General features: G+C 39.2%; 1 protein-coding gene across 2 annotated transcripts; it reads right to left on the bottom strand.

Moving 5' to 3' along the window:
- Window positions 1-1,724: 1,724 nt before the first annotated feature.
- On the bottom strand, window positions 1,725-20,759 carry LOC121516192 (progesterone receptor-like). 2 transcript variants are annotated; one of them, XM_041797318.1, is made up of 9 exons: window positions 19,550-20,759; window positions 15,427-15,563; window positions 15,087-15,203; window positions 14,618-14,755; window positions 14,301-14,507; window positions 13,633-13,777; window positions 10,434-10,564; window positions 10,128-10,279; window positions 1,725-2,862 (listed from the first exon to the last, which is right to left on the bottom strand). In XM_041797318.1, the coding sequence occupies exons 1-9, from the start codon at window positions 20,344-20,346 to the stop codon at window positions 2,698-2,700; spliced, it is 1,989 nt and encodes a 662-aa protein (XP_041653252.1). In that variant the 5' UTR covers window positions 20,347-20,759; the 3' UTR covers window positions 1,725-2,697. The 2 variants fall into 2 exon arrangements, with proteins under 2 accessions (XP_041653252.1, XP_041653253.1); XM_041797319.1 differs by having other exon boundaries at window positions 2,721-2,862; window positions 10,132-10,279.
- Window positions 20,760-23,768: the final 3,009 nt, after the last annotated feature.

Below are 23,768 nucleotides of genomic sequence, written 5' to 3'. Positions count from 1 at the left end.
TTCTTATATTAAATCACAGGATTTAAATGAACTTTTTCATGATATTCAAATTTTCTGATATGCACCTGTATAGTGTACTTTTTCCAGATATGTTGAGAAAAGCTTCGTTAAAGATTTAGAGGAAAAGCAGCCAGATACAGCCTTCAATTTCTTGCAAAAAAAAAAAAACACATGTCAGTGAATAAATAATATAATATCTATATATCTCTTTGCATGTTTTTATGCACTTAGTCTTTTTGTATGGGGTTGTACTGGCAGCTTATGTTGAAAGGCTTCATGACACTTTTTTGTGTTTTATTCATGTTTAAAAGGTACTGATATTTGATACTGAGTCCCAGGCTGCTTTAAAGTAAGGACAGAGACAGCATGTGGCCCACCCCTGTGACTGTCTATTCTTCTCTTTTCCTTTGTGTCAGCCTCTTACATTTAAAGTAAACTGCCATGTTGAAAATCTTCCTTATTGTTAATCTTTCCCAAATCTCCACATGAGGAAATGCTTAAAACTTTTGTTGTTTGCGGCCGCCGTGTTTGTGCTTTCTGTGGTTCCCGTTACACAACAGGAAAAATCCCTCTTCTGCTAGAGTAGGCATGTAATATTGATGCAGAGCAGACTCGGAGAAACACAGAAATCAAATGGAATTCAAACTAAGTTCAAATGCCGACAACAACACATACATTTTTGATCATTGCAAACCTACAAGACGCCATTCCTTTTAAGGAAAGCCACAGGGGCATGTGTAGCGGGGAATATATTTAGAAATAAGTGATATTTCAGCATGTCTTTCAATCCCAACCTCGTTCAGCTCCAATTCATTTATGAGAGGGACAAATACTTGTTGAAAGAGGTTGCTCAGGAAATGGGGCTTAAAATGGAGGTAGAGGTTACCCAGACAGACTGCTTTTTACAGTTCAGGCTTTTAAATGCAGCAAGTAAAAATAAACCAGCTCTGAAAGATATGTTATTTCTTTTCTCGCCCTGCAGACATTCGTAAATATTGTTTTATAGAATTTTTTTCCTGGAATCTATACTTTTCTGTAAAGGTATTTTCAAAACCATGCTCCAGAAATAGTTTTCTTCTTACAATACAAAGCTTTCTCTCCATGTATTCATTTTAAAAACATTAAATTTCCAGTAACGCTTCTGATTGAATTGTAATCTTTATTTTCTCTTCCCCTTAAATGCTATGACTTCCTCATCCGTGACTCTGGCAATATAATGGTAACCTTTTTCAAACACGCACTAAATCCGTGTCCAATTACATTATGAAGCAAATGTCAATGGCTCCAGCAGATGTTGTCCTACTAACACAACACTAACGCTGCTGCTGAGTTTCACTTTACTGATGCAGTTCCAACAGTCACCACTGGGTGGTACTTAAAACACAGTTGGGCAGACATTGCTGCTACAAAGAGAGGAAATAAATGAGCCAGGCCTCCTGCTTTGACTGTGTGATATGTTCTGGCTTCCTGCTGAGATCTATTACCTGGCTGGGTGGAGACTGAGATAATCCTGAGGGTTGGTAATGTAGCGGTAGAAAAGACTTGTCTGTCTGCTGTTTCTAAAGCCTGTCTGTCCACTCGACTGCATTGCAGACTGAAATGAATCTGCCAGGGAGAAAAAAACAGGAGCGTTACATGCATGCACTCAAATGAGACCACACTGAAAAGATTTGTGTTGTAATGCAAATTTCTTTTTCCTTCTGCAGGCATCATGGACAAAGAGATACACACTCATGCTTCACTTTAATTGCATGTTAACCGACAATGTTGAAACAAATTAGCAGAACTTGGCTGGACCTTTAACATTTAGCAAAACTGTCAAAAAGCCACAATGAAACACGTGGATACGCAACAAAGCACTTGCAAAGAACACTTTTAGAAACAGTAGAAAAAGTTACACCTTATGAAATGTCAGCTCAGGAAAATTACTTAAGTATAAGGTTTGACACTCAAAAACAAAAACACTTAAAAAAAAAGTCAGCCCAGATTGTATTTTTTTGTTTTGCCCAAACAGTTTCTTCTTTTTTTGTGTGTGTGCTCTCTAAACATCACAATATTCATAAATATACATTTTAAATTTTCATCTGAAGCCATCCAAGTGCCTTTTTACTATAATTTTTAACGGATAACAGCTTTCACAAATCAGTTCAGTCACCCTCAGGCAAGACAGCTTCTTAGCATGCATGCCATAACTGTATATTAACTGTCAATCAACAAGTCTGCTCATCTTGGGCACACACAATTACATTCATTGTGGAGAAAAGTATTCCAAACATCAAACTACTGCACACACACAAGCTATGGTGAGAACTCTGCAAATGTGTTTTTTTCGTAATGTTTTTTCCTCTGTTAACAAAATGAGGAGGTCTACATGCCAGGTGGTAGGCTGTCAATGGCTCATGTGCATGCTTTAATCAGCTCCAGAAGCATTCTATGTGCATGATACGGATTACAGGTATAACAAAGAACAGATTAGATGCAATTAGATTACAAGGGACTGGAAGAATGTGCTGTATGCCTCACTGATAATTTCCTCTCACTGTGCCCCGCATTACCCTGTAGGTAAAGAGGGGCTTTTACTTCATTCACCTCATAAGAGCATAAAGCCTTCCCGGCCATTTTAGCTTAACAGGAAACGGCCAAAGGATCGGGCACAGGAGCTTATGCGACATAAAGAACAATTACAGAGACCCTGCTCTAGGCTGTATTGTGGAAAAGGATGGGCCTGACCATGCCCGAGAGGATCTTGGGCACGTGTACGCTCACAATCTCCGAGATCATCTCTGGGAAGTTGACACGGGTCTGCAGGGACTGGGCTTGGATGAACAGATCATAGGTGAACTGGTGCAACTTCCTCACAATCTGAGAATAAGCAGAAGAAGAGAGGCAGAGGTCACACAGAGGTTACAGGTAGCAAAGATGACACACTTAAATTTGTACTGCGCCGAGAAAGAACAAAGCCTGCAGATAAAAGAAGAAAACAAATGACATTGAAGCCTGTCTCTTGACACAAGCTTTAAGGGGTGATTTAAAATGATGACACTCATTGTGGCGCTTTAAGCTCCCCAGACAGGGAAAAGCCGAAGGGGGCTGAGTGGCAAAGTCTTGATCAACTCTGCTTTTTTGCCTTCGGGGCCCTGCCAGACAATCCCATGCTGCCCTCTAGCTCATTTGGTATTAGAAGATCTAAGATGTGAGTGGGACACAGACAAAGCTGAGCCTTTAGGGTTAAATCCTTGGTGACAGACTTGAGGGAGAATCTGCAGCAGTGCTGCCCTCTTTGGGAGGAAACTTATTATACTCCTCTATGCGTTGCAAACACAGTCACGAGTTTTTCTTGGACATCTCTTTGGTTTTGAATCAATGCGAATTTAAGTTCCACTTCCATTAAGGGCAAAAGCAGCTCATCTACTCCCTCTAGTGGTCATGTGGATACCAACAATCCTCAGTCACAGCTCCATTATGAAAACACCCCCTAAAAAACTCTGATCTGTTTCAGCAGTCCTTTACTGTGAGGGATGTTTGATTACTGCCCTTATCATTACAAAAATCAGTGTAATAAGTTTTGGCATTAAAGAAATATGTAACCAGCTTTCTGGGACTTTAAAAACCTTTAGAAATATTCAGAACCAGAAAGCTCACATCCCAGTTGGGACTGCCAATATGCTGTTTATATTAAAGAGACAGCATCACTGGGAGCTTCACTTCAGATTGTGCTGACTTAATTTATCTTAAGCAATTAGATATATTAATTCTTATTTATATAGCACTTTTCATATCAATTCACAAAGCACTTTACAGCCAATTAACCCTCTACAACACAGTGTTTCCCTTGTGCAACAAAGCTTTTTAACCCCCATGCCCAGTACATGCTACCTTAAATGATGCCAACCAATCAGAGTCCAATAAGATGTAGTAGTCACTATCAAGCATGATTAGCCCAGACATCCTTTTCTGACACAGCAGCACATGGTGTGAGAAGAAATTGAGAATATTTGACCTAGTAATCATATTTAAAATGACAGCAACTGTAATGAAAGTACATGTGTGTGTATTAAGTTGTAGAGTTTTTTAATAAAGGTTTATGAAGAGTTTATTTCGCATGTTCTGAAATACAGTTTTTCTTGATGTCATCCTAATTATCGCCTCCCGTCACAGCCAATCACAGCTCTTTCTCTCAACACAGCAGTGCGTTTAAATATGACGTAGTTCTCACTAATCCCTGCCTGCTTTAATGCTGATGCACCACACTGCTGCTGGAAAACCTTAACCTCCTCCACCCCAGCCTCCTCCTTTATAGCATAAAGCTTGTAGCACCCTCATGGTGGATTCATGACACTATGGACTAATTGCTTTTGAACTAATTTTATTGTATTCAATATGCATTATCATAAATGTATCCATCCATATGAGGGCTTCTAGCCGTGCACTTCCTTGAAAGTCAAAGCATGCTGTTTGACTAACCCAGGGAGCATCTTTAAAGCAGATCATTCTCTACCAAGTAAAACTGTATATCCATTTTGCAGTAAAATGGTAAAATATATGATGAGAGTGTTCCTGACTGAAGAACAGTTGTGAAGTTTCACACGGAGTGACAGCAATGACTCACAACATGGGAATCGATATGACATGGCACTGGACAATACAAACCTAGGTCTGTATCAAGTCAGAAATGTAAATATATTTCAAATGTTTTTCAGTTCTTTGTTACATAATTTTTCAATATTTTTTGAAGATTTGTTATTGCTCTAACAGTTGTCTCATGATCTAGGAATTAGTCATTTTCTCTGTTGTTTGGTACCACTGGTAAAAATAACTTGGGATGGGGGGGGGGGTCTGAAATATGAAAAAAATTGTTTTGGAAATAAAATGGTACAGAGAATCAGTAAATGATGTAGATAGTTTTCAGCATATACCACGTATGGTATGCAGTAGAGGGTTAAAGGTGCAATATGTAGAGTTTTGGTACTGCATTATGTACATTGAGGGCTGCACAGTGGAGCAGTGATTAGTACCGTCACCTCACAGTAAGAAGGTCTCAATCTGGGGTCTGACAGGAATTTCTGTACAGCGCTTGCATATTCTAAGACATGCTCGTCAAGTTAACTGGTGGCTCTAAATTGTCCGTAGGTGTGAATGGGAGCGTGCCTGTTGTTTTTTCTATAGATCAGCCCTTTGACTTGACTGGTAACAAGTTCAGGGTGTACCCCACGTCTTGCCCAGTGACTGCTCGGACTACCTCCAGGCACTACAGTATTTGTAGTTTCTAACAAGTCAAACACAACATTCAAGTTCACGTTTGAGTAAAGTACCATTGATTTTAAAATGCTGGGGGTGTTTTTTGCTGCTCTGGCCTGAACTGTTAGCTACACTGCTCAACTCCATTAAAGCAGTGGTACTCCAGCGTTTGGTCCCTGTCCCATACACTTTGAGAGAAATGATGGAATAAACACAGAGTACAGACAGAGAGCTCTGGCCCCATGTGTTTCCAATGTAGAGGATACATGTTTGAAAAATGTACAAATATAGTTTTAATGGTAATGTTTATCAATGGCTCAGAAACTATGATCATAAAATAACTCAGTATCTTTATATTATATATTAGGCCCTTTATCATGTCTAATGTACATAAATGACATTATTTCCATTGCTTTTATGCAGACGACACCAACGTTCTAGTCACAAATAGATTCAACATCTCTCATTACAGTCTTACATCAAGGTCTTTCAAATTACTCTACTTGGTTCCAAACTAAATTCTCATGAAATATTAAAAAGTCTCATTTCATTTTATTTTCTGGTAAAAATGAATATAACAATGAACAAATTAGGCATTACATTGACAATGATATTACCAAAGTTTCATCCACATGTTTTTAGGCATTCAGATTGATAGCACACTGAACTGTAGAGAACATGTTGGCTTAGGATGCATAGCTACAATAGGCTGTAATACTTCACTGAATCTCTTGGGAGTTCAAGAAAAATAAGAAGGTTTGTTAACAATGCTTGCTTTTCAACATTATACAATAGTTTAATTTATCCATATTTATCATATTGCACATTTCCCACCTTCATAAAATACTGCAGCTTCAAAAGCAGTTTGTAAAATCAGCTACTTTTTCAAAATATGTTGCATGAGCATTTCAATTATTATTTTTTAAAATCTTATTTATTTTCTTAAACATCTTCACGTTCCTATTTTGCAACCTCTCTGTCATGTATTCAGACTTAATTTTACATTTTTTATGTGATGTCTAAAAGTGTATTTTTTACCCTGTCTCCAGGGTGTGGTTTTTATATAAGCCACTTGTAGGCTTCTACCACATGCATCTTATTTTTTATGTTTTTAAATGTAGCTTGAACTTCAATTGCCTACTTCTTGTTTTGAATTAAGGACTCTATGGAAAAAGAAGTGGACATCTTTAAGGTGTATATACTATACAGTAAACAACCCTTTTTTCACATTAAGAAAGTGCTTTGAAGTTTATTCCTAATTTAATGAATTAAAATGATAAATGTTAACTTGAGAAATATTTATATATCTAACTACGTATTAACAAAATGTAGTTAAATTAAAAATCGAAGTGACTATGTGAGGTGTTTTGTTTTCATTTTATAGTTTCTTTAGTTGTTTTCAACATTAAAAATATTTTGGGGGTTTTAATTTTCATTGCCTTCCCATCTACAAACACAGATTGTGATCATCATGTCACATTACTTTGTACCTAAATAAATATAAAACTTTTAAATATACTTGAATCTTTTACCACTGCTATAAAACAGTAACCACTGTAGAGCCACAGGCTTAACTTTGAGCTTTTCCGCTTGAACAAACTTTTAGAAATGAAGGGTTAATTGTCTCCAGAGATAACCAACCATCCACAGCTCACTGCTGTTCCAGTAGAGAAAACAAAGTTGAAAATTATACAAATTCTGGTTCTAAGTTTGTTCGTTTAAAAGTTTTCATTTTCCCACAATTAGATATTAAAAGATGCAAAAACTTTTTTTCTTTTCAGAGGAGCCAGAAGGATGGAAAGAACAAAATTAGATTTGAATGCTAAATTAAATTTATGTGGGCCTTAAAAGTTAAAAAACCTCAGATACCATGACATCCTTTCCTGATGCTGATGCTCAGTAATACAGTTACAGAACTAAGCTTTTTCTGTGTCTTTGCTGGACTGGACATGCAGTCTGCAGCTTCAGATAATGGATTTGGGTGCTTTCCATTACAGACTACATGTCTCAACTCCCTTTGAAATTTTGCAGTAATTCTTCATGTTGTAGGCCACTACTAGAAAGGAAAACTCCACTTTCTTTTCTTTTTCTTACATGCAACTAATGTAGAAAAAATAAAAAAGAAGTTATATGACTCTTTGGTATGTGTTTAATGAGTTGTTGGCTGCAGAACTCTGCACAAATTGGTGGTTAAATTCAGACTGTTACTGTGTAAGTAGTCTGTCTGCAGAAAAAAACTCAAGAGACTACTGTTTGGATTCAAGTCATAACTGAAAGCCTGGCACATTAAAACATATACACTTAATTAGAATAAAATAAGGGTCTTGTATAGGTTTGGATTAAAAAGCAGCACAATAGAGTTTTTATTTGAACCAGTATAGTTAAAGAAAAATGACATTAATAAACTTAACTTTTAGATCAATGTAGTGTTAATGTTATCAACAACAACTATGATGAAAACTGTTAGTTGATGAGTAAGATGGGAGTATAATGAGCTACAACTACAGTGCATTCAGAAAATATTCAGACCCCCTTCACTTTTTCAGTTTTGTTAAGTTGCAGCCTGATGCTACAGCCAGAAACATTTTATTTTTATTCTCAATAATCTTCACTCAGCACCCCATCATGACAAAAAAAAAAAAAACAATTTTAGACTGTTTTTGCAAATGTATTAAAAATAAAAAGCTTGAATAACACAATGACCTAAGTATTCAGACCCTTTGCCAAAAAACCTTGAAATTCAGCTCAGGTTCCTCCCATTTCACCCAATTTTGCTGAGATATTTCTGCACCTTAATTGGAGTCCACCTGTGATAAACTAAATTGGTAAACTCCACGTGAAATCCAGGCTGTATCACCCAATGTCAGCCCTTTTGTAAACACCAGTCAACAGTGAATAATATGGGTATGGACTGTTATCAGTTGCAGTTCCTATCTGTTGGGTCCAATCAATGCAATGCAGGTATCGAGCATACTGCTGATATAAAGAAGGGATTTATTATTAGGTAGAGGATGTGACCTGTTGGACAAACTGTGATCTGCTTTCATGGTCAAACATCAGAGAAAACGATGGCATTGTGGGAGTGATACAATGAAAGAGAGAGTGAAAACGCATCACTGGTATCAACATCATGAGAGAGGCCACCAAGACACCTATGATTACTCCAAGCTTCAGCAGCTGAGATGGGAGAAACTTTAGATACAACAACTGTTGCTCTGGTTCTTCACTAGTCAAAGCTTTATGGGAAAGTATCAAAAAGACAGCTACTGTTGAGAAAACTCATTAAATCTTGACATGAGTTCACCAAAAGACATGTGGGAGACTCCATCAAGAACTCCATCAAAGAAAGTTCTGTGGTCTGATGAAATCAAAATGATGCTTTTTGGCAATCGGAGAAGATGCTGTGTTTGGTGGACACCAAACACTGCACATCACCATAAACACACCATCCCCACTGAGAAGCACGATGGTGTCAGCATCATGCTGTGGGGATGCTTCTAAGCAGCTGGCCCTGGAAGGCTTGTAAAGGTAAAGGATAAAATAAATGCGGCACAATAGAGGGAAATCCTAGAATCTTATTCAGTCTGCAAAAGAACTTCAGCTCGGGAGAAGATTTATTTTCCAGCAAGAGAATTGCCAGAAGCACACAGCAAAAGCTACATAGAATTGGTTTAAAGACAATTGGTTTATATTCGGGAGTGGCAGAGACAAAGCCAAGACTAGGGATACACGTGGTTAATCAGTAAAACGGTTAAAACCGTTTATCAAATTAGCTGGTGCGAGATTTACTAGTCGGTTAAACTAATCACCAATCATTTTTTATGAAAACGGGCTTGAAATCCTGGTCCGCTGCATTCCTCTCTAGCACTTCACCGGATGTAAACATGAGAAGCTCAGCAATGGTTAAGCTGTTGGCGTGTAGTTGGAAGACTGCGGTACAACAGTTTTCTAAAGTTGTAAATGGAAATAAAGTGGTATGTAGGATGTTGGGGCATGAACTCACGTAGAACTACTCACCTGAAGTGAAAAGAGTCCAAATATCAAAGCACGATATTACTCTGCAAAGAGGAATGAATGCGGGCGGCGCTAGCTTTTAATGCTAGCCACGCTGTAGAGAGTATATCAGAATAACAACACACCCGCTGACACAATGACCCTGTAAGGAATTTGACTGTTTTTTAGGGGTTTTCTCCTTTGTAGACAAGTCAGTTAAATGAAATATAAATGGGCGTTTAGCCGAAAAGGGAAATAGACGCTTAGGAACATCCTTAGCCCAGACCTAAAAAAATCCAATAAACAATTTGTGGCTCAGTTTGAAAAGTGTTATTCACTGCGATCCCCATGCAACCTGACAGAATTTGAGCAGTTTTGCAAAAACTAATAGAGTAAATATTAGTGTCCAGATGTGTGAGCCTGATTGAGACCTATCCACACAGACTCAGTGCTGTAATTGCAGCCAAAGGTGCATCTACTAAATACTAGCTTGAAGGGGGTGACATTTATGCAGTCATGTTTTTATATTACATATTTTTTGTTTAGCCAAATCATTTTGACCATGATGATTTATGACAGAAATGAAAGGATAGAACATATTAGGGCTGAATAATTCTACTAAAAAGATCCAAATTGTAGAAATCAAACATTTTTCTATGTACAAGATTCATTTAAAAGCACTAATGTTTATTCAATAAGGTTAAAATGTCTTAATATGCCGGATTCCTTTTAAATGACATAATAAAGCCATTAAATGTTGCCTAATTTGTATGTTTGTTTACTTTGGAGGCAAACTTTGGCCTTATTATTTGCCGCTCCAGTAGCTTCTGTGACACTTACACATTTATATAACAAATGTCATGTTTTCATATGTGAGGCGTGATGGTGTCTGTTACCGACTGGAGGTAATCCAGCAGCTGTGTGAGCTGAAACAGCCTCTGTGTACGGGTGGTCTCTCCGCGGTTGCTGGCCAAGCGGTCCAGCTCCTTGATGTAGGAGGTCCGCAGTTCATCAAAACAACGCTGGCTCTTCAGGCCCTCCACTGGCACTGTGACCACAAAGCCAGAACACAACAATAATTCTCACAGACTTTATCCATCCCATCAATTCTCTAAAGTATGGCCGCTTTATAATGTAGTCATATTTTACTTTCTGAGTCTACAATCAGCCGATTATTTCAGACATGGTCCCAGCTGACTCACTGATGCTGAAGAGGACCAGGACCTTCATGCAGAGGAACTCCTCCTGGGTGACCTTCAGCATGCAAAACCTCTGGGAGAGCAGCTTCATCCGCACACAGTGTTCATACATACTGGACACTTGCATCCGCTGGCTGGGGAGGGGACAAAAACAGCGTGAGGGGAGAAGAAGGAACACAAGGTGCAACAAAAGGAGAGACAGGAAGACAAGAGAGGGTCAGAACAAGAGATACAAAGAGAGACGAAGTCAATTAAAGGATTGCTGAAACGAGAGTGAGGGAAAGAGGAAAAGGCAGTTGAGGTGAGAAAAATGAGTATGATGGATAATGGAAAAAGGGAACGACATGGAGGCAGAGAAAAATGAGGGTCAGTAACAAGGGCAGGCATCTCCATTACCATGCAGGTCAGAGCAGGACCAGTAGAGTGACAGAGGTCTAATGCAGAAAGAATGAGAGTTTTGCTAATGTTGCACAAAACACAAAGTGAAAGCAGCTCTGAGGGCCTGTGGCTGATTTTAGCATTCAGAGCCAGTCCGCCTTCAACACTGAAAACAATTTGCAGATAAGAGGCGGTGGAATTGTTATTTATGTTCATCATGTACAATGATTTACTTTTCAAAGTCTGCATTAAGTTTTCAAAAGTACAAAGTAAAGACAAAAGACTGCAGCCGAAGTGTCACAAACAGTTTGATGGAGGCTGGAGGAAGGTTGTGGTGTGAATTCAAACTCATGAAAGTGGAAAGAAAGAAACAACTCAATACAGGAGCAGTTTTGATGAAGGTATCATGACGATGAAACAGAATAAATCATCTGAGTTGATCCCTTTGTGGCCATGTATATCAAATGCAAAGGATATGATAAGAACAGAACAGACTTGTTTACCGTCTCGTCTAAAAGCAGATGACATGTATTGTGTTATTTTGAAATCTTCCTCTGAAGCTCATATTCCCCGGTGCCTTTCTTTCCACTGACAATGACAATCATGTGAAATCTCATGGTAATTCTACAAACCCAGTGTCACAATAATGATTACAGATGTTTAGGCCAAAAAAAAAACTTTCTTTGTTGATGAAGACACTGTGCCAGACACGACAAATGTCTGCAAACTTTTGTTTGACCCAAACACTTCAATGTTAAAACTTTGCTGAAGTTTGCCATGCAAAGCAGAGCTGCAACGATTAATCTCCAAACAACTCTGATAAGGAATCAATCCTTTTAGCCATTATTTCAAGCAGAAATGTCAAACATTTACTGTCTCAGTCTTCTTAATGGGTAAATTTGCTCCTTTCCAAAGTCCTTTTGACAATTATTAAAAACTCTTTTGGTTTTAGAAAAATTAGGCTTTATCAAGACTTCACTATTTCAGTGAGTTATTTCCATTTTTTTTATTGAACAAAAGACTACTATCAACTGAGATTTTTGGGGGGCAGAAACGAATTAATTCTGATAGAACAGTGGATAGAGTTGGTAAATAGAGAGTGAGTACAGGGAATCACATGCAGGAAAAGAGCCACAGACTAGACTCAAACCCAGGCAGCTTTCCCTCAGGAACAACAACTTGATATTAGTGTGTACAGTGTCTATGAAAGTGTCCACTCCCTCAGATTTTTTTTGCCCTTTTATTGATTTTATAAATCAATCAAGGTCAATATACTTTGGCTTATTTGACAATGAAATTTCACAAAAAAACTTTCTTAAATGTCAAAATGAAAACAGTTTTTTTTACTAAATAATGTCAGTTAAATTAAAATGTGTAATGTAAAACAAGTGACAGCATAAATATCCACCCGTGCAAAGTTGGTATTTGGTACATGCACCTTTGGCCGCAATCACAGCACTGCATCTGTGATGACTGGTCTTAATTAGGCGTGCACATTAGGACAAAGCAATTTTTCTCCATTCCTCTTTGCAAAAATGTTCAAGCTCTGTCAGGTTGCACAGGGATCAGGCATGAACAGCACTTTTCAAGTCCAACCACAAATTCTCTACCCGATTAAGGTCTGGGCTTTGACTCTACCACTCCAGAACATTCACCTTGTCGGCTGTAAACCATCTCTGTGTAGCTTTCTCTGTATGCTTCTGGACATTGTCTTACTAGAAAATAAATCTTCTTGCAAGCCATAGTTCTCTTGCAGACCAAACAAGACTTCCCTCCTAGATTTTCCTCTATTTTGCCGCATTCATTTTACCCTGTACCTTTATAAGCATACCAGGGCCGGCTGCTGAGAAGCATCCTCACAGCATGACGCTGCTACCATCGTGCTTTACAGTGGGGATGATGTGTTTGTGGTGATGTGCTGAGTTTTGTGTCCATCAAACACAGCACATCTTGCCTCGTGGTCAAAAAGCACCATTTTGGTCTCATCAGACCAAAGACCTTTCTTCCACTTGGCCAAGGAGTCTCCTACATGCCTTTTGGCAAACTCTAGTTGAGATTTAATCTGAGTTTTCTCCAACATGCCATACTCCCATAAAGCTTTGACTGGTCACGAACCTGTCAAAGCTTGTAAAGCCTGCTGAAGCCTGTTACTCCTTCAGAGTAGTCATAGGTGTCTTGGTGGCCTCTTTCACTAGTCTCCCTCTTGCACAGTCACTCAGTTTGTGAGCACAGCCTGATCTAGGCAGATTTACATATGTGCCTATCATAGTGATGATGAATTTAACAGAACTCCAGGGGATGCTCAGTGCCTTTGGTATCTATCCCCTGACTTATACTTTTCTTTTACATTTTATCTGAGTTGCTTGGAGTGTTCTTTTTTCTTCATGGTGTAACGGTAGCCAGGAATACTGATTAACCTGTGACTAGACCTCCCAAACACAGGTTTCTTTATACTACAATCACTTGAGACACATTCAATGCACTCAGGTAATCCCAGCTTCACTAAAAGTTAGTCTACTAGCGCCAAATTGCTGGCCCTCTATTGAATTAGGTCAGTCACTTTAAAGGGGATGACTACCTATGAAATCACATATTCACATAACTTTTTAAAAATTCAATTGACTGATCAGCTTTCACTTTGACATCAAAGATGTTTTTTGGGGATGTTTTTTATTGTCAAAAATTCAAAATAAGATTGATTTATAAAATCAATAAAAGGGTTAAGCATCCAAGGGGGTGAACACTTTTTAAAGGCACTTTATGTTTGAAAATTACTGAAAATGTGTTAACTACACTCTAGCATGTAGTACTTTTCATCACTTACTCATTGAAGACCAGGTCTGGAGCAAAGTAGAGCATGGAGCTGTTAGTAAGTGTGTAGGACCTCCAACCTAAAGCGAACACCATCACCCCCATCCATGACAGCTGAATCAGTGACATCTGGTCATCCACGTGCAGGTCGCGGAAACCTGGGAGAAAATATTCAAACATGCAAACAGCTCATGCAAAAAAAACCTTTTCATCACAGGTCAATCAAATTAATGTTAAGAGTTCATACGGGTATCAACATGGAGATGACAGCATGGAAACAGTGCTGGCCATTTTCAGCCTGCTCCTCTGGCTTAAATATGAACATACCTCCCTCTAGTGGTTAATAAATGAACAGACTGGTTTGCTTGGCGTAGGATTGGCTGCCCCAAAGAGGAAATGTTTCTGGCATAAATTTATTGCAAGGCTTTTTATCTCATGGATAAGCTCTTGAGATTTTGCCCAATGCTGTATAGCTCTTCTTAATAACTGAACTTTGGAGTTGTTCAGTATTATTCACTGTCTTGCTTAATAGGAGTTCCATCTTTACATGTTTTGCTTATTATGACGTGCAAGCAGGAGGTTCTAATATCGTAGAAATTAGGAAGACACAACCCCAACAGAGTCACCTACATGTAGGTTGGCTTAGTTTGCTGTGGTTTACCTTGGACCTGGTTAGTTTACCTGGTATTGCCTTGGCCCAGCGTACCACAGTTACTAGCTGTCTTTCCCCCAGCTCATTGAGGCTTGTGAGCAAGGATGCGGCACTGTCTGGCTGACCATGGTCGTGTCCAGCATTCACCACAGCTGGCTCAATGGTCTGCAAGATGCTGAGCAGGGAGAGGCAGGAGCGCAGAGTAGGAGGGATGCCCAGAGCCAAAGCCTGGGATGCTGTGGAGGATACAGAGACATTATGAGAAGACTGGCCAAAAACACCCCAAAACAAAACAATATCACATATTTAAAACTTGAAACTTGATCACATGTGACAGAATCCTCACATTGAGCCCGAGCTGCTGAAATTCCTGGCTCCAAGTTGACATCTTTTCTTCCAGCCCGTTCTCCATGGTCTCCAGGACCCCAGGAAGCGTGCTCCTCCTCTCCATTCCTACTTTGTCCGGCTCCCTTTAGCCTGCGACCTAGAATCCCCCGCAGACAATACAGACAAGTACAAAAGGGCAAAAAAGAGATAAGAAGGTTCCATTAAAAGTTGTTATGTCTGATCTTTACACAAGAAATAGCTGGGAAAAAGAAGAAAAAAGTACGATAAATGTTTGTAAATGGGCCTCTTCTTACATGCTCTTTGGCCCTTGTTAAAATCCTGTTGTCACACTGTATTTAAGCTGGAACATCTAAATTGTAAGTTCTGATCCAATGCATGCACGGTATCTGACCTCATTTTCCCCCAAATATTTCACACATTATTTTCTGTATCTGTCTCTTATTCAGCTCCCATCCTCAGTTCCTCACCTTTGAGACTCATCCCAGACATGAAGCATCTCCTTAAGCGGCACGAGGCACAGTTTTTCCGGCGGAGCTTGTCAATGGTGCAGTCGTTCCGGCTGGCACACAGGTGGTTCTGCTTACCTGGTGGTACACAAAAGTCCTGGGGGGATGAGGAGGCAAGTTCAATAATGCCTTAGCTTCCACTCATAGCAACGACACGTGGGTGTTTGCTGATACCAAATAACTCACCCTGGTGGAGTCAGGTCAGTGTGCCCTGTTTGCATGAGCCACTGTGTGGGTGTAAGAAATTAAATAAGCGGATGAAAACGGTGCGTTTGTGAACCAGTGTGTTTGTGACACCCACCTGCAGCAGCCCTCTTGAAGAACACTTTGCAGCTGCCACAGGTGACTGCTCCGTAGTGACAACCTGAGGCATCGTCCCCGCACACCTGACACACTCTCCGGTCTGAAAGGTACACACCTGGAAACAAGTCCTCATGCCTGTTAACACAAGAAAATACACAATATGAGCTGATTCACAAGTGGACTAAGACAGCTGTGATGTATAAGTGCAGATACTCAAGCAGGTATGTCAGCACCAGACAATACTTTTTCAATATCACATGCTTTAAACATTATATCATCCATTAGTTTTTCGTAGCAGGGTTGTAAATCTTCATCCATCACCAGCCAAATGCTTGTGCTTTGAGATGAATTTACTGAATGTACCAGCCAAAGTGGCAGGTAAGTAAATGGAATGCAACAAAGAGATAAGCAACAGGAAAACAATGTCATTTGAATCACTGTCTATTACTTGTTCTGTTTTGATTTTCAAGAGCGTAGCTACAATTCTTCTCATATAAGCGTGTATACTTTCAAAATAATTTAATCATTCTGGATCTTGGTCAAGGTTTAGTTACAGTTAAATCAACCTTTGAGGACATAGCTTCCATTGAGGCTTAAAACAGCCACAATCCATAACTAAAATAAGACATGTAATGTTTTTTTTTCCTTTTAAGAATTAGTCTAAATAGATTTTTTTTGTAGTTTTAAGACTTACAAGATACCCTATTACTTGAATACTATCAGCCTTGAGTGTAATGTTATATATAACTATTATTCTGCCAGTTTAAATAAAGTGGTTAAAAAGATTTTTTTTTACCACTGATAGATTTTCAATCCACCAGCCACAGTGGCAGGTAGGCAAAAAGCTGAATTTCAACACTGTTGGATAGTATCAAAAAGTACAAAAGAAATGATAGAAAAATGACAGAGAAATATGATTATTTTTGTGATTGTTTCACCAAGAGCTATGTGCTGTGTTTCTAATATGCTTTGAGCATTAGACATGTGAGTGATGTTGCCATATTTGTGCTTTTTTTAAAAATCTTTTTAGCTAACATACATTGTATATGAGCACCTAAACACCCTTTATATAAAAAACTGTATCATTATTAGGGCTGTCAGACTTTCATGTTATTAAATTATGATTAATCTCAGAATTTTTGTAGTTGATCACGATTAATTTCCCCTTTTGTCCAATTTGAAATTCCACTATTTGCATTTCAACTGTTCTGTTTTATTGTGGGTTTTTTTGTTGATATTAATCTATTCACTAAATACTGTAAGAACTCGGTCTGTGGTAAAATGCCTCACCTCATATGTACACGTGCACTAATCAACTATCTTAAATCATCCAGCTCATGTAAATGTGCCCACATTCTGCATGTTTTACCCTTCTGCTCATATCTAGTCAGCATCCTTTCACCCTCTGCCCAAGTTGCAAACATCCAATCAATGTACATGTACTTGTATGCACTAGATAAAATACCTACAAGAGATTGTAGTTACATATTTAAATCTCAGTTTTTTAGTACTTTTTCTTTTTTTTTTTTTGTTTTTAATGTTTAATCCCTGTACACTGAGAGCAACAGGTAAACATACTGATTGTTCTGATTTAACCAAATGGTAATTTATTTCCTGTTTGGATACAGGCCTGCTGTTATTTTGAAAAAATGAAGGATATTCGGATAGATGAAGATCATGACATTGACTTAATCATGGAAAAAGGGAAGTTTTAGGGATTAAAAGAAAATAAGGGAACGGCAAAAAGTTAAAATAGTGATAACACAAGATAGGGGGTTTTGACTCATTCATTGTGCTGTTTGTGAGATTAAAATTAACATTAACACATAGTGGTTTCCTTAGTTTACATGGGGGTTGCACTGATACATTGGTTTAACATAAGTATTGGCTAAAATCAGTCATTTTGACAAACATCAGGCATCAACAAATAATGTTGGCATTATTGATGTCAGCTGCAGGTGTTTACCTGATGTGCCATATTAATCTAACCCTAGCATTAAAGTCCTTGTAAAGTGAAATACAAACTTTGTGTCTTCAAACACAAATTGTGTTGGAATAAGGTTGCTGTAAGCCGCTGACAAAACAAGATCTACGTGTGACTGAATTTTGGATTGACTGTTTGAAAATTTATCTTAGCCCATGATATCAACAATCTTAGTGGGGAATTACCCCGCCCCCCTAATGCTACAATGATATGATATCACAGAGCAGTTCATCCCAGTACAGTCTGCTGTTAGCCGATGCTACTGCCTTCAGTGAAAGTTAACAGCCAGTTTCATGCTGTATTTGTTCATTGTGAGGAAAATTTACCAAATCTATCAGCCACGGTGATCTACAGGTCATTAAAAGTACGATAACAGAGAGATTTGTGCCAGAAAACAGTAAATTTAATCCCTCTGCTCTGGCACAGAGTCAGGCAGCTGTGCTCTGATCAGAAGCATATTTCATAAACTTAGAGATGTTTTTCATAACTTAAATGGTCTGGTGGTTTAACACAGTGACCAGCCATTGAACAAACCTATAATAAAAATTTGTATTACTTTACAGCACACTAAACAGCTGATTCAGAGAAGTGACTTATTATTGAATAGGAGAAGTCACATGTTGAACAAACAGGTTTCCTTTTAAGATCAAACACAAGAAAAAAATGCAGGCAGTGTGGGAGTGATAACTCCGAAGAGGCGATGAAAAATCAACATTTTATACCAAACATTTGTATCAACATCAGCCCTGATTTATGCAATTGGTGCATCTCTGATTTTGCATCACTTTGGGTGCTTGTAAATGTTACAGTGGCTTAACCAAAGTGTGCTGAAAAAGAAAATAAAGCAATGCACTATGGCCGGTAATCACATCATGATCAATGAAATAATGTTGACATCCCTTACTATAACGAGAAAAACCTAAATGAGCACATTTAAGTTGCTGGATTATGTCTGATTGCTGCTGGAGTTGCATTACTTCCTCTGGCTGTGTTTGTCTCTTCTCCACCCTCTAACATTTTTCATTCACCGGTCTGCAAATGTGTTTTATCATGTTCCCTTTAACATCTCATAAAGATAGACACATAAAACACCCAAAAAGAGGCTCTTTCTGGATCTTCATCATCATAAATGATTCAGATTAAATATCTAAAGGGGGAAGGGGACTGATGTCCATCCTGTTCCGATGCAAATGTAGAGGCTTTTTAAAATTGCTTTTGATAACTATTGATAGCTGGTCCAATTTCAACATATTCATCAGTTCTTTGATGTGCAGGTAGGCAATCAAAAATAACACTTATTGGTGTCCAGGAGGTCATGTTTTGTTGCTGTGGCACTGAAACAAGTATTGATACGGTTTGGTATATTTACTAGTGCTGTCTCAAAATTCAAAACTGTGGTATCATGACAACTCCAGTGGACACAACACTGGAGGATTTTTTTTTTCTTTAGCATCAAAAAGTGAAAACAGGTTGTTTTCTTCTGCTCCGAGCACAGAGCAACAGGTGCTGTATCTCTGGTTTTTATGGCGGCTCTGATATTTGTGGAGTTAGTCACAGCACAAATAAGGACAGCGCTGGAAAGTTAGGGATAAGGTGAACTTTGATTCAGTCTAACTGCATGTAGAACACAACAAAGCCAAGGCCAACAAGAGCACATGGTTGGCACTGCAAGAGCAGGAGTGAGTGAGTGACTGTGTCTGCAGCAGGGGCTTTGAATGACATATCGCTAAATAAAATAAGAATAACAATATCTATATTTAATTGAAGTGTGCTGTCTTGTAGCAAAAGATGCTGTGATGCTCTGCAGCTCTACACACACATAGTTGGTAAAAAAGATAGCATGCAGAGCATCTATAAAACGTTGTGGTGGATTCATAACAGCATTCCCCTCAAAAACTTAAGCAGGAAATTAAAACCCAACAATGCAATAAGCTAAACTGTTCCCTACAGTTTTGCATATTGAACTACTGAAGCACGACCACTTGACGCGCTGCAATTCTCCTTTTGTTTCTGAATAAAGCAATATGAGACTGATTATCAGAAAAGAATGTGCGTCTCTTTTGGCCAGGACTTCTCTTCTGATCCGATGCCAATGAAGAGCATGTGAGAACAAATCTTCATAAGAGCTGGAATTTACCTGAAACTACGATCTGTGCAGTTCATCCACACCGACGGCTCGGTCTTAACCGCGTTAAAGTTGGCATGGCCTTGCGGAATAGCACTTTGGTAACTTTCCACTTGACTGTACGCTTGTGCCACAGCTCCTCGCGTGCCACCTTTGCCAACCTGCTCACCCTTGTTAGACCAAACACAGCGGCATTCCTGTCTGGATCCAAAAGAGGCTTGCCCACCATTACAATATTTACACAGCGAATTATGTCCATCAGATGCCCCTCTCTCTGGCTCGGATCGTCCGCTGTATGCGCACCACACACCCGGGATCTCTCTGTAGTTGTCTGGATTGGCAGAGTAAGCAGGGTACGGCTCCAAAGGCAAAGGAGCCTCCACGTGAGAGGGCGCAGGCAGCTCACTCACCGCGTTCATGTACAAGTTTGATTCCTTGCAAACGTATCTGGAGATCACCGGACCACGCGTCACGCTTTGCGCGCTGTCCACTTCGCCCGACCTGAGCAGCTCCATGCAGCTCACCTGCTTTAAATCATCCCCGTCCTCTATAAGGTTAGTGTCATCCAGCAGGAGCCTGTTGCCTTCTTGGTTCATGTTCCGAGCCGCCCTTAACTCCGGCACTCCTCTGGAACTACTGCCCACAACGAGCTCGAAGTCTGCAAAGGCGCTGCTGGAGCTCTGGTTCGTGTTATTGAGAGGAGAGGAGAGTGTATCCAAACCCAAGGACACCGACACAGCCTTACTGAGCTCAGCACTACTCGGGCACGCACAAGGGTCCGCATTATCAAACCGATCCCGCTCATTCATTATTAAATAGTTTCTTCTAAAGCAGACAAGCTCGAGGGAAACACTTCAGCTCGCGTCTACATAAAGCAGCGCGCTGACAGCACGTAGAGGAAACAGCACTTTCAAGGCACGAAAGCGTCTACCCTGCGTGGCTGTGCTCATATGTCTGTCCGCGGAAAAGAAACTCGGAGCCCTCTTCTACGTAGGCCGCTACACGGAAGGGACGTCCCGTCGGTTTGCTCTGCAGCTGAGGGGCTGCGAACTTTTGACAAAGTGACCTTTTTTTCCCACCTGAGCAACAGGCTGTCGGTCTTGACTTGATAAGTAACCGCCAGAGACGCGGAAGGAGGACTTCGAACCCTGGCACGTTTACATACTGAACAACAACCGTAAATATTAACTTATCGCAAATGAAATCCCAGTGCCGCGCCTGCCGCTATTTCAGCGAATAGTCCCGGGTCTCGCGAGAATACACAGGATTTAACTGATTTGACAGTAACACAGTAGCTACTTTAAACAAATAAAGCCACTGCTATGCCTCTCGGCAGTACTCTCAATGACAGCAGTCATGTGGTTTTAAAGTCTGATTATATTTCATATACTCCAACAACCGCCGTTCAAGATTTTATTTTATTTCTTTTTTTTTTCTTTACAAAAGGTCTGTCAACCTTCAAAGACAACTGAAATAATGCAACATCTTTCCTCAAACGCAATAATTCTAGACTGGTGGGTCAGGACCAAAAGTGGGTCGACACACGATGTACGGAAGCCCTATGCAGACATGCATCCATACATTTTACACTCCATTTCAATTGTTTTCATCATCAAAGGATCAGATCCCAACTAAGTACAGTCGTTTTTTCTGGAATTCAGCCCTGGTTTTCTCATTACAAATTGTTTTCTTGAGATCATTAGAAAATAATTAAAATGTACACATTATCTCAGGAAAACAGAGTGGAAAAATAGTATAAATGTGTGAGCTCTCAGGGCTTTCATGATCATGGGCGTAGCACAGGGGGAAAAGAGAGCTGATTACCTGGGCCCACAGTAGGGAGGGGCCATTGAGAAGCCTGCAATGGAAAGTATGTTATTTTGTAATAAGTGTCATTACTGAATTAAAAGCGACTACATTTATTGGTCAACAGACAGTGTTAATTTTGGCAGGTATTTTTAATTTTAGTCTTAGTTTCAGTCTTTAAATGAAATGCATTTTCATTCAAGTCACATTTTAATCATTTCTGTCCTTTTTTGTTTTAGTCTAGTTTAGTCGATGAAATCTCAAAACGTTTTAGTTTAGTTCTAGTCCATAAAAAGTCCCCACATTTTAGCACTTATTTTCATGCCTAAATCTGGTACCAAATCATGGTAGTCTGTTCTATGCACCCTGCCAAACCTGGGGTCCCTGCTATCTACAGCTGAGAGGCAGAATAGCTACAGCTACAGTACATTGTTTTTGACAGATTTATCTACAGTGGAGAAATATCACAGATTTTGAGTGTCTGACGAAAACTACATTACATTTTAGTCTAGTTTTAGTCATCTTGACAAAAACTAATTTTAGTCATCACAGATCTATTTTTGTTAATCTTAGTCTAGTTTTTGTCATGGAAAAAAGGCTGTCGACAAACATTTTTAGTCATAGTTTTAGTCGACTAAATTAGCACTGCTATAGATAGCATTCGGGAAGGGCAGGACATTTTTAAAAAGTTCTCAGAAGGTGATTGGACGAATATTCGATCTGTCATTTTCATGACGGAGCTAATCAGAGCTACGAGACAAAATGATGTTGGACACATGTGCTCCTCTTGAGCTGACAGGTTACCGGTGCCTTAGATTGTTAGTGGCGGAGCTTCTCGTTGAAAAAAATTCATGCCAAAGCCTGTCAGAAGACATACCAAAATGACAAGCTTTTTGCACGGCTCTTTGCTCTTGTTTTAAAAAGAATTGTGGTCCAGTTCCGATTAAACTGCCACTTTCCCACATCTACATCTGCTAGCTAATAGCTACCATGGCAGTAGCCATTAACCTGGCACACCAGATGGATTTGTTTTCACACATCCATCTGGTAAATCTCCCATAGACAGCATTTAGGAAAAGGCAGAGCCTTTGAAAAAAAACTCTGAAGGTGATTGGATAAATGTTATTGTTGTTAGTTGACGAAATGAACACTGGTATCAAATAAGGTCAAATATGATACAGAGGGGGCCCTGCTCCTCCCTTAAAAATGTCAAAATGGTGTAGTCCAGTGCTGCAAAATAATGCAAGTAAAGTTGATTTAACCATAGTAAAAATATTGCTCACAAACGAGAAAATGATTGTTCAAAAACACATTAAAGTGCATGGATATTTGTAAAAATGAAGCAACATTTGTTGCTTGCTAGTCGGTAAGTGAGGGCCCTGTGTAACATTCTTTCTGGGGGCCCAAAATTCCTAGCTACGCCCCTGCTCATGACTATGGGCTTTTTCGACATCCTGTTTTTTCTCTCTTTGTTTGGATTTTTCTTTCAATCAATTTGTGTGGCTGATCAGGTAGTTTGGTCCATTACAGAGGTGGGGTAGGTCCTGAGGCTGGACTGGTTGACAAAGACTGCTCTGTAGTGATATTAAATGAAGGCTCTACCTTTATTTTGTATCTTTTTTTAAAGACAGCACAATAAGAAAATCATGAAACATATTAGAACAAATCAAAATCATATGAAAGAAGAAAAAAAGTTTATTTCCAGACAGTCCGGGTAGATGTGTTGTTATTGGCAACCCTGCTTCTTGTAAGAGTACAGGCAGTGGGATGACAAAGGTGCAGAAAAGGGAGTTACACCTTTATATTTTCTGTTCATTTTTGTTGCAGAGACAGACATATTTGCAGGTGATTACCAGATTTTATTTCTGATTGCAGCTCATCACAACACCTTTCCTGATGAAGCTAATGTTAATTCACATGCGCACTGATGCATGCATAACACCCTGTAGGAGGCTCTGACTAGTTATTTAAGTGGACAGAGCATTTACCATTTAGCTGGAATAATAACAAGTGGTGTTTTAAAAGCCACTACTGCATTACTCAATAAAGAGAAGTTTCCCATCAGTTTGCATTTTCAGATTGCAAATGCCTAATGAGATTTGATAAACTATAGTATAGATGATACTTGTCTGCAGCATGGAATTAACCACAAAGGCTCCTTGATTCCTCGTAAACAGATAAAGGGGGTTTGAGGACATCTGTCAAGTCTGCACGGGCATGTTTCCAGATTAAGGCATTCAAATTAAAATCTTGGAATTAAAAGCATCAAAGCACAACAACAGAATCATATGCCATAATATTTAACCTGTTACACAGAGTTAATTTTTTTTTTACCTAGGTAATAATCTGCAACTACTCTTCTGGAATCTTTCAATCATCTATCCTCATCTTGCTTTCAGTGCACGTGAGCCCACAGCAGCCTTGC

The sequence above is a fragment of the Cheilinus undulatus genome, linkage group 10 (assembly GCF_018320785.1).
Source record: "Cheilinus undulatus linkage group 10, ASM1832078v1, whole genome shotgun sequence".
In the NCBI taxonomy this organism is placed as follows: Eukaryota; Metazoa; Chordata; class Actinopteri; order Labriformes; family Labridae; genus Cheilinus; species Cheilinus undulatus.
The sequence above is the reverse complement of the archived record's forward strand: the minus strand, read 5'-3'. Positions and strand labels throughout refer to the sequence as shown.

What these genes read in the sequence shown, in the direction of transcription:
- LOC121516192 (XM_041797318.1), bottom strand. Translation starts at nt 20,346, where the DNA reads ATGAATGAGCGGGATCGGTTTGATAATGCGGACCCTTGTGCGTGCCCG. An exon ending in CTGGGCCAAGGCAATACCAG is followed by an intron (nt 13,778 to 14,300) that starts GTAAACTAACCA and finishes ATTTTCTCCCAG; the next exon opens with GTTTCCGCGACCTGCACGTG. An exon ending in TGCTGGATTACCTCCAGTCG is followed by an intron (nt 2,863 to 10,127) that starts GTAACAGACACC and finishes GCTTATTCTCAG; the next exon opens with ATTGTGAGGAAGTTGCACCA.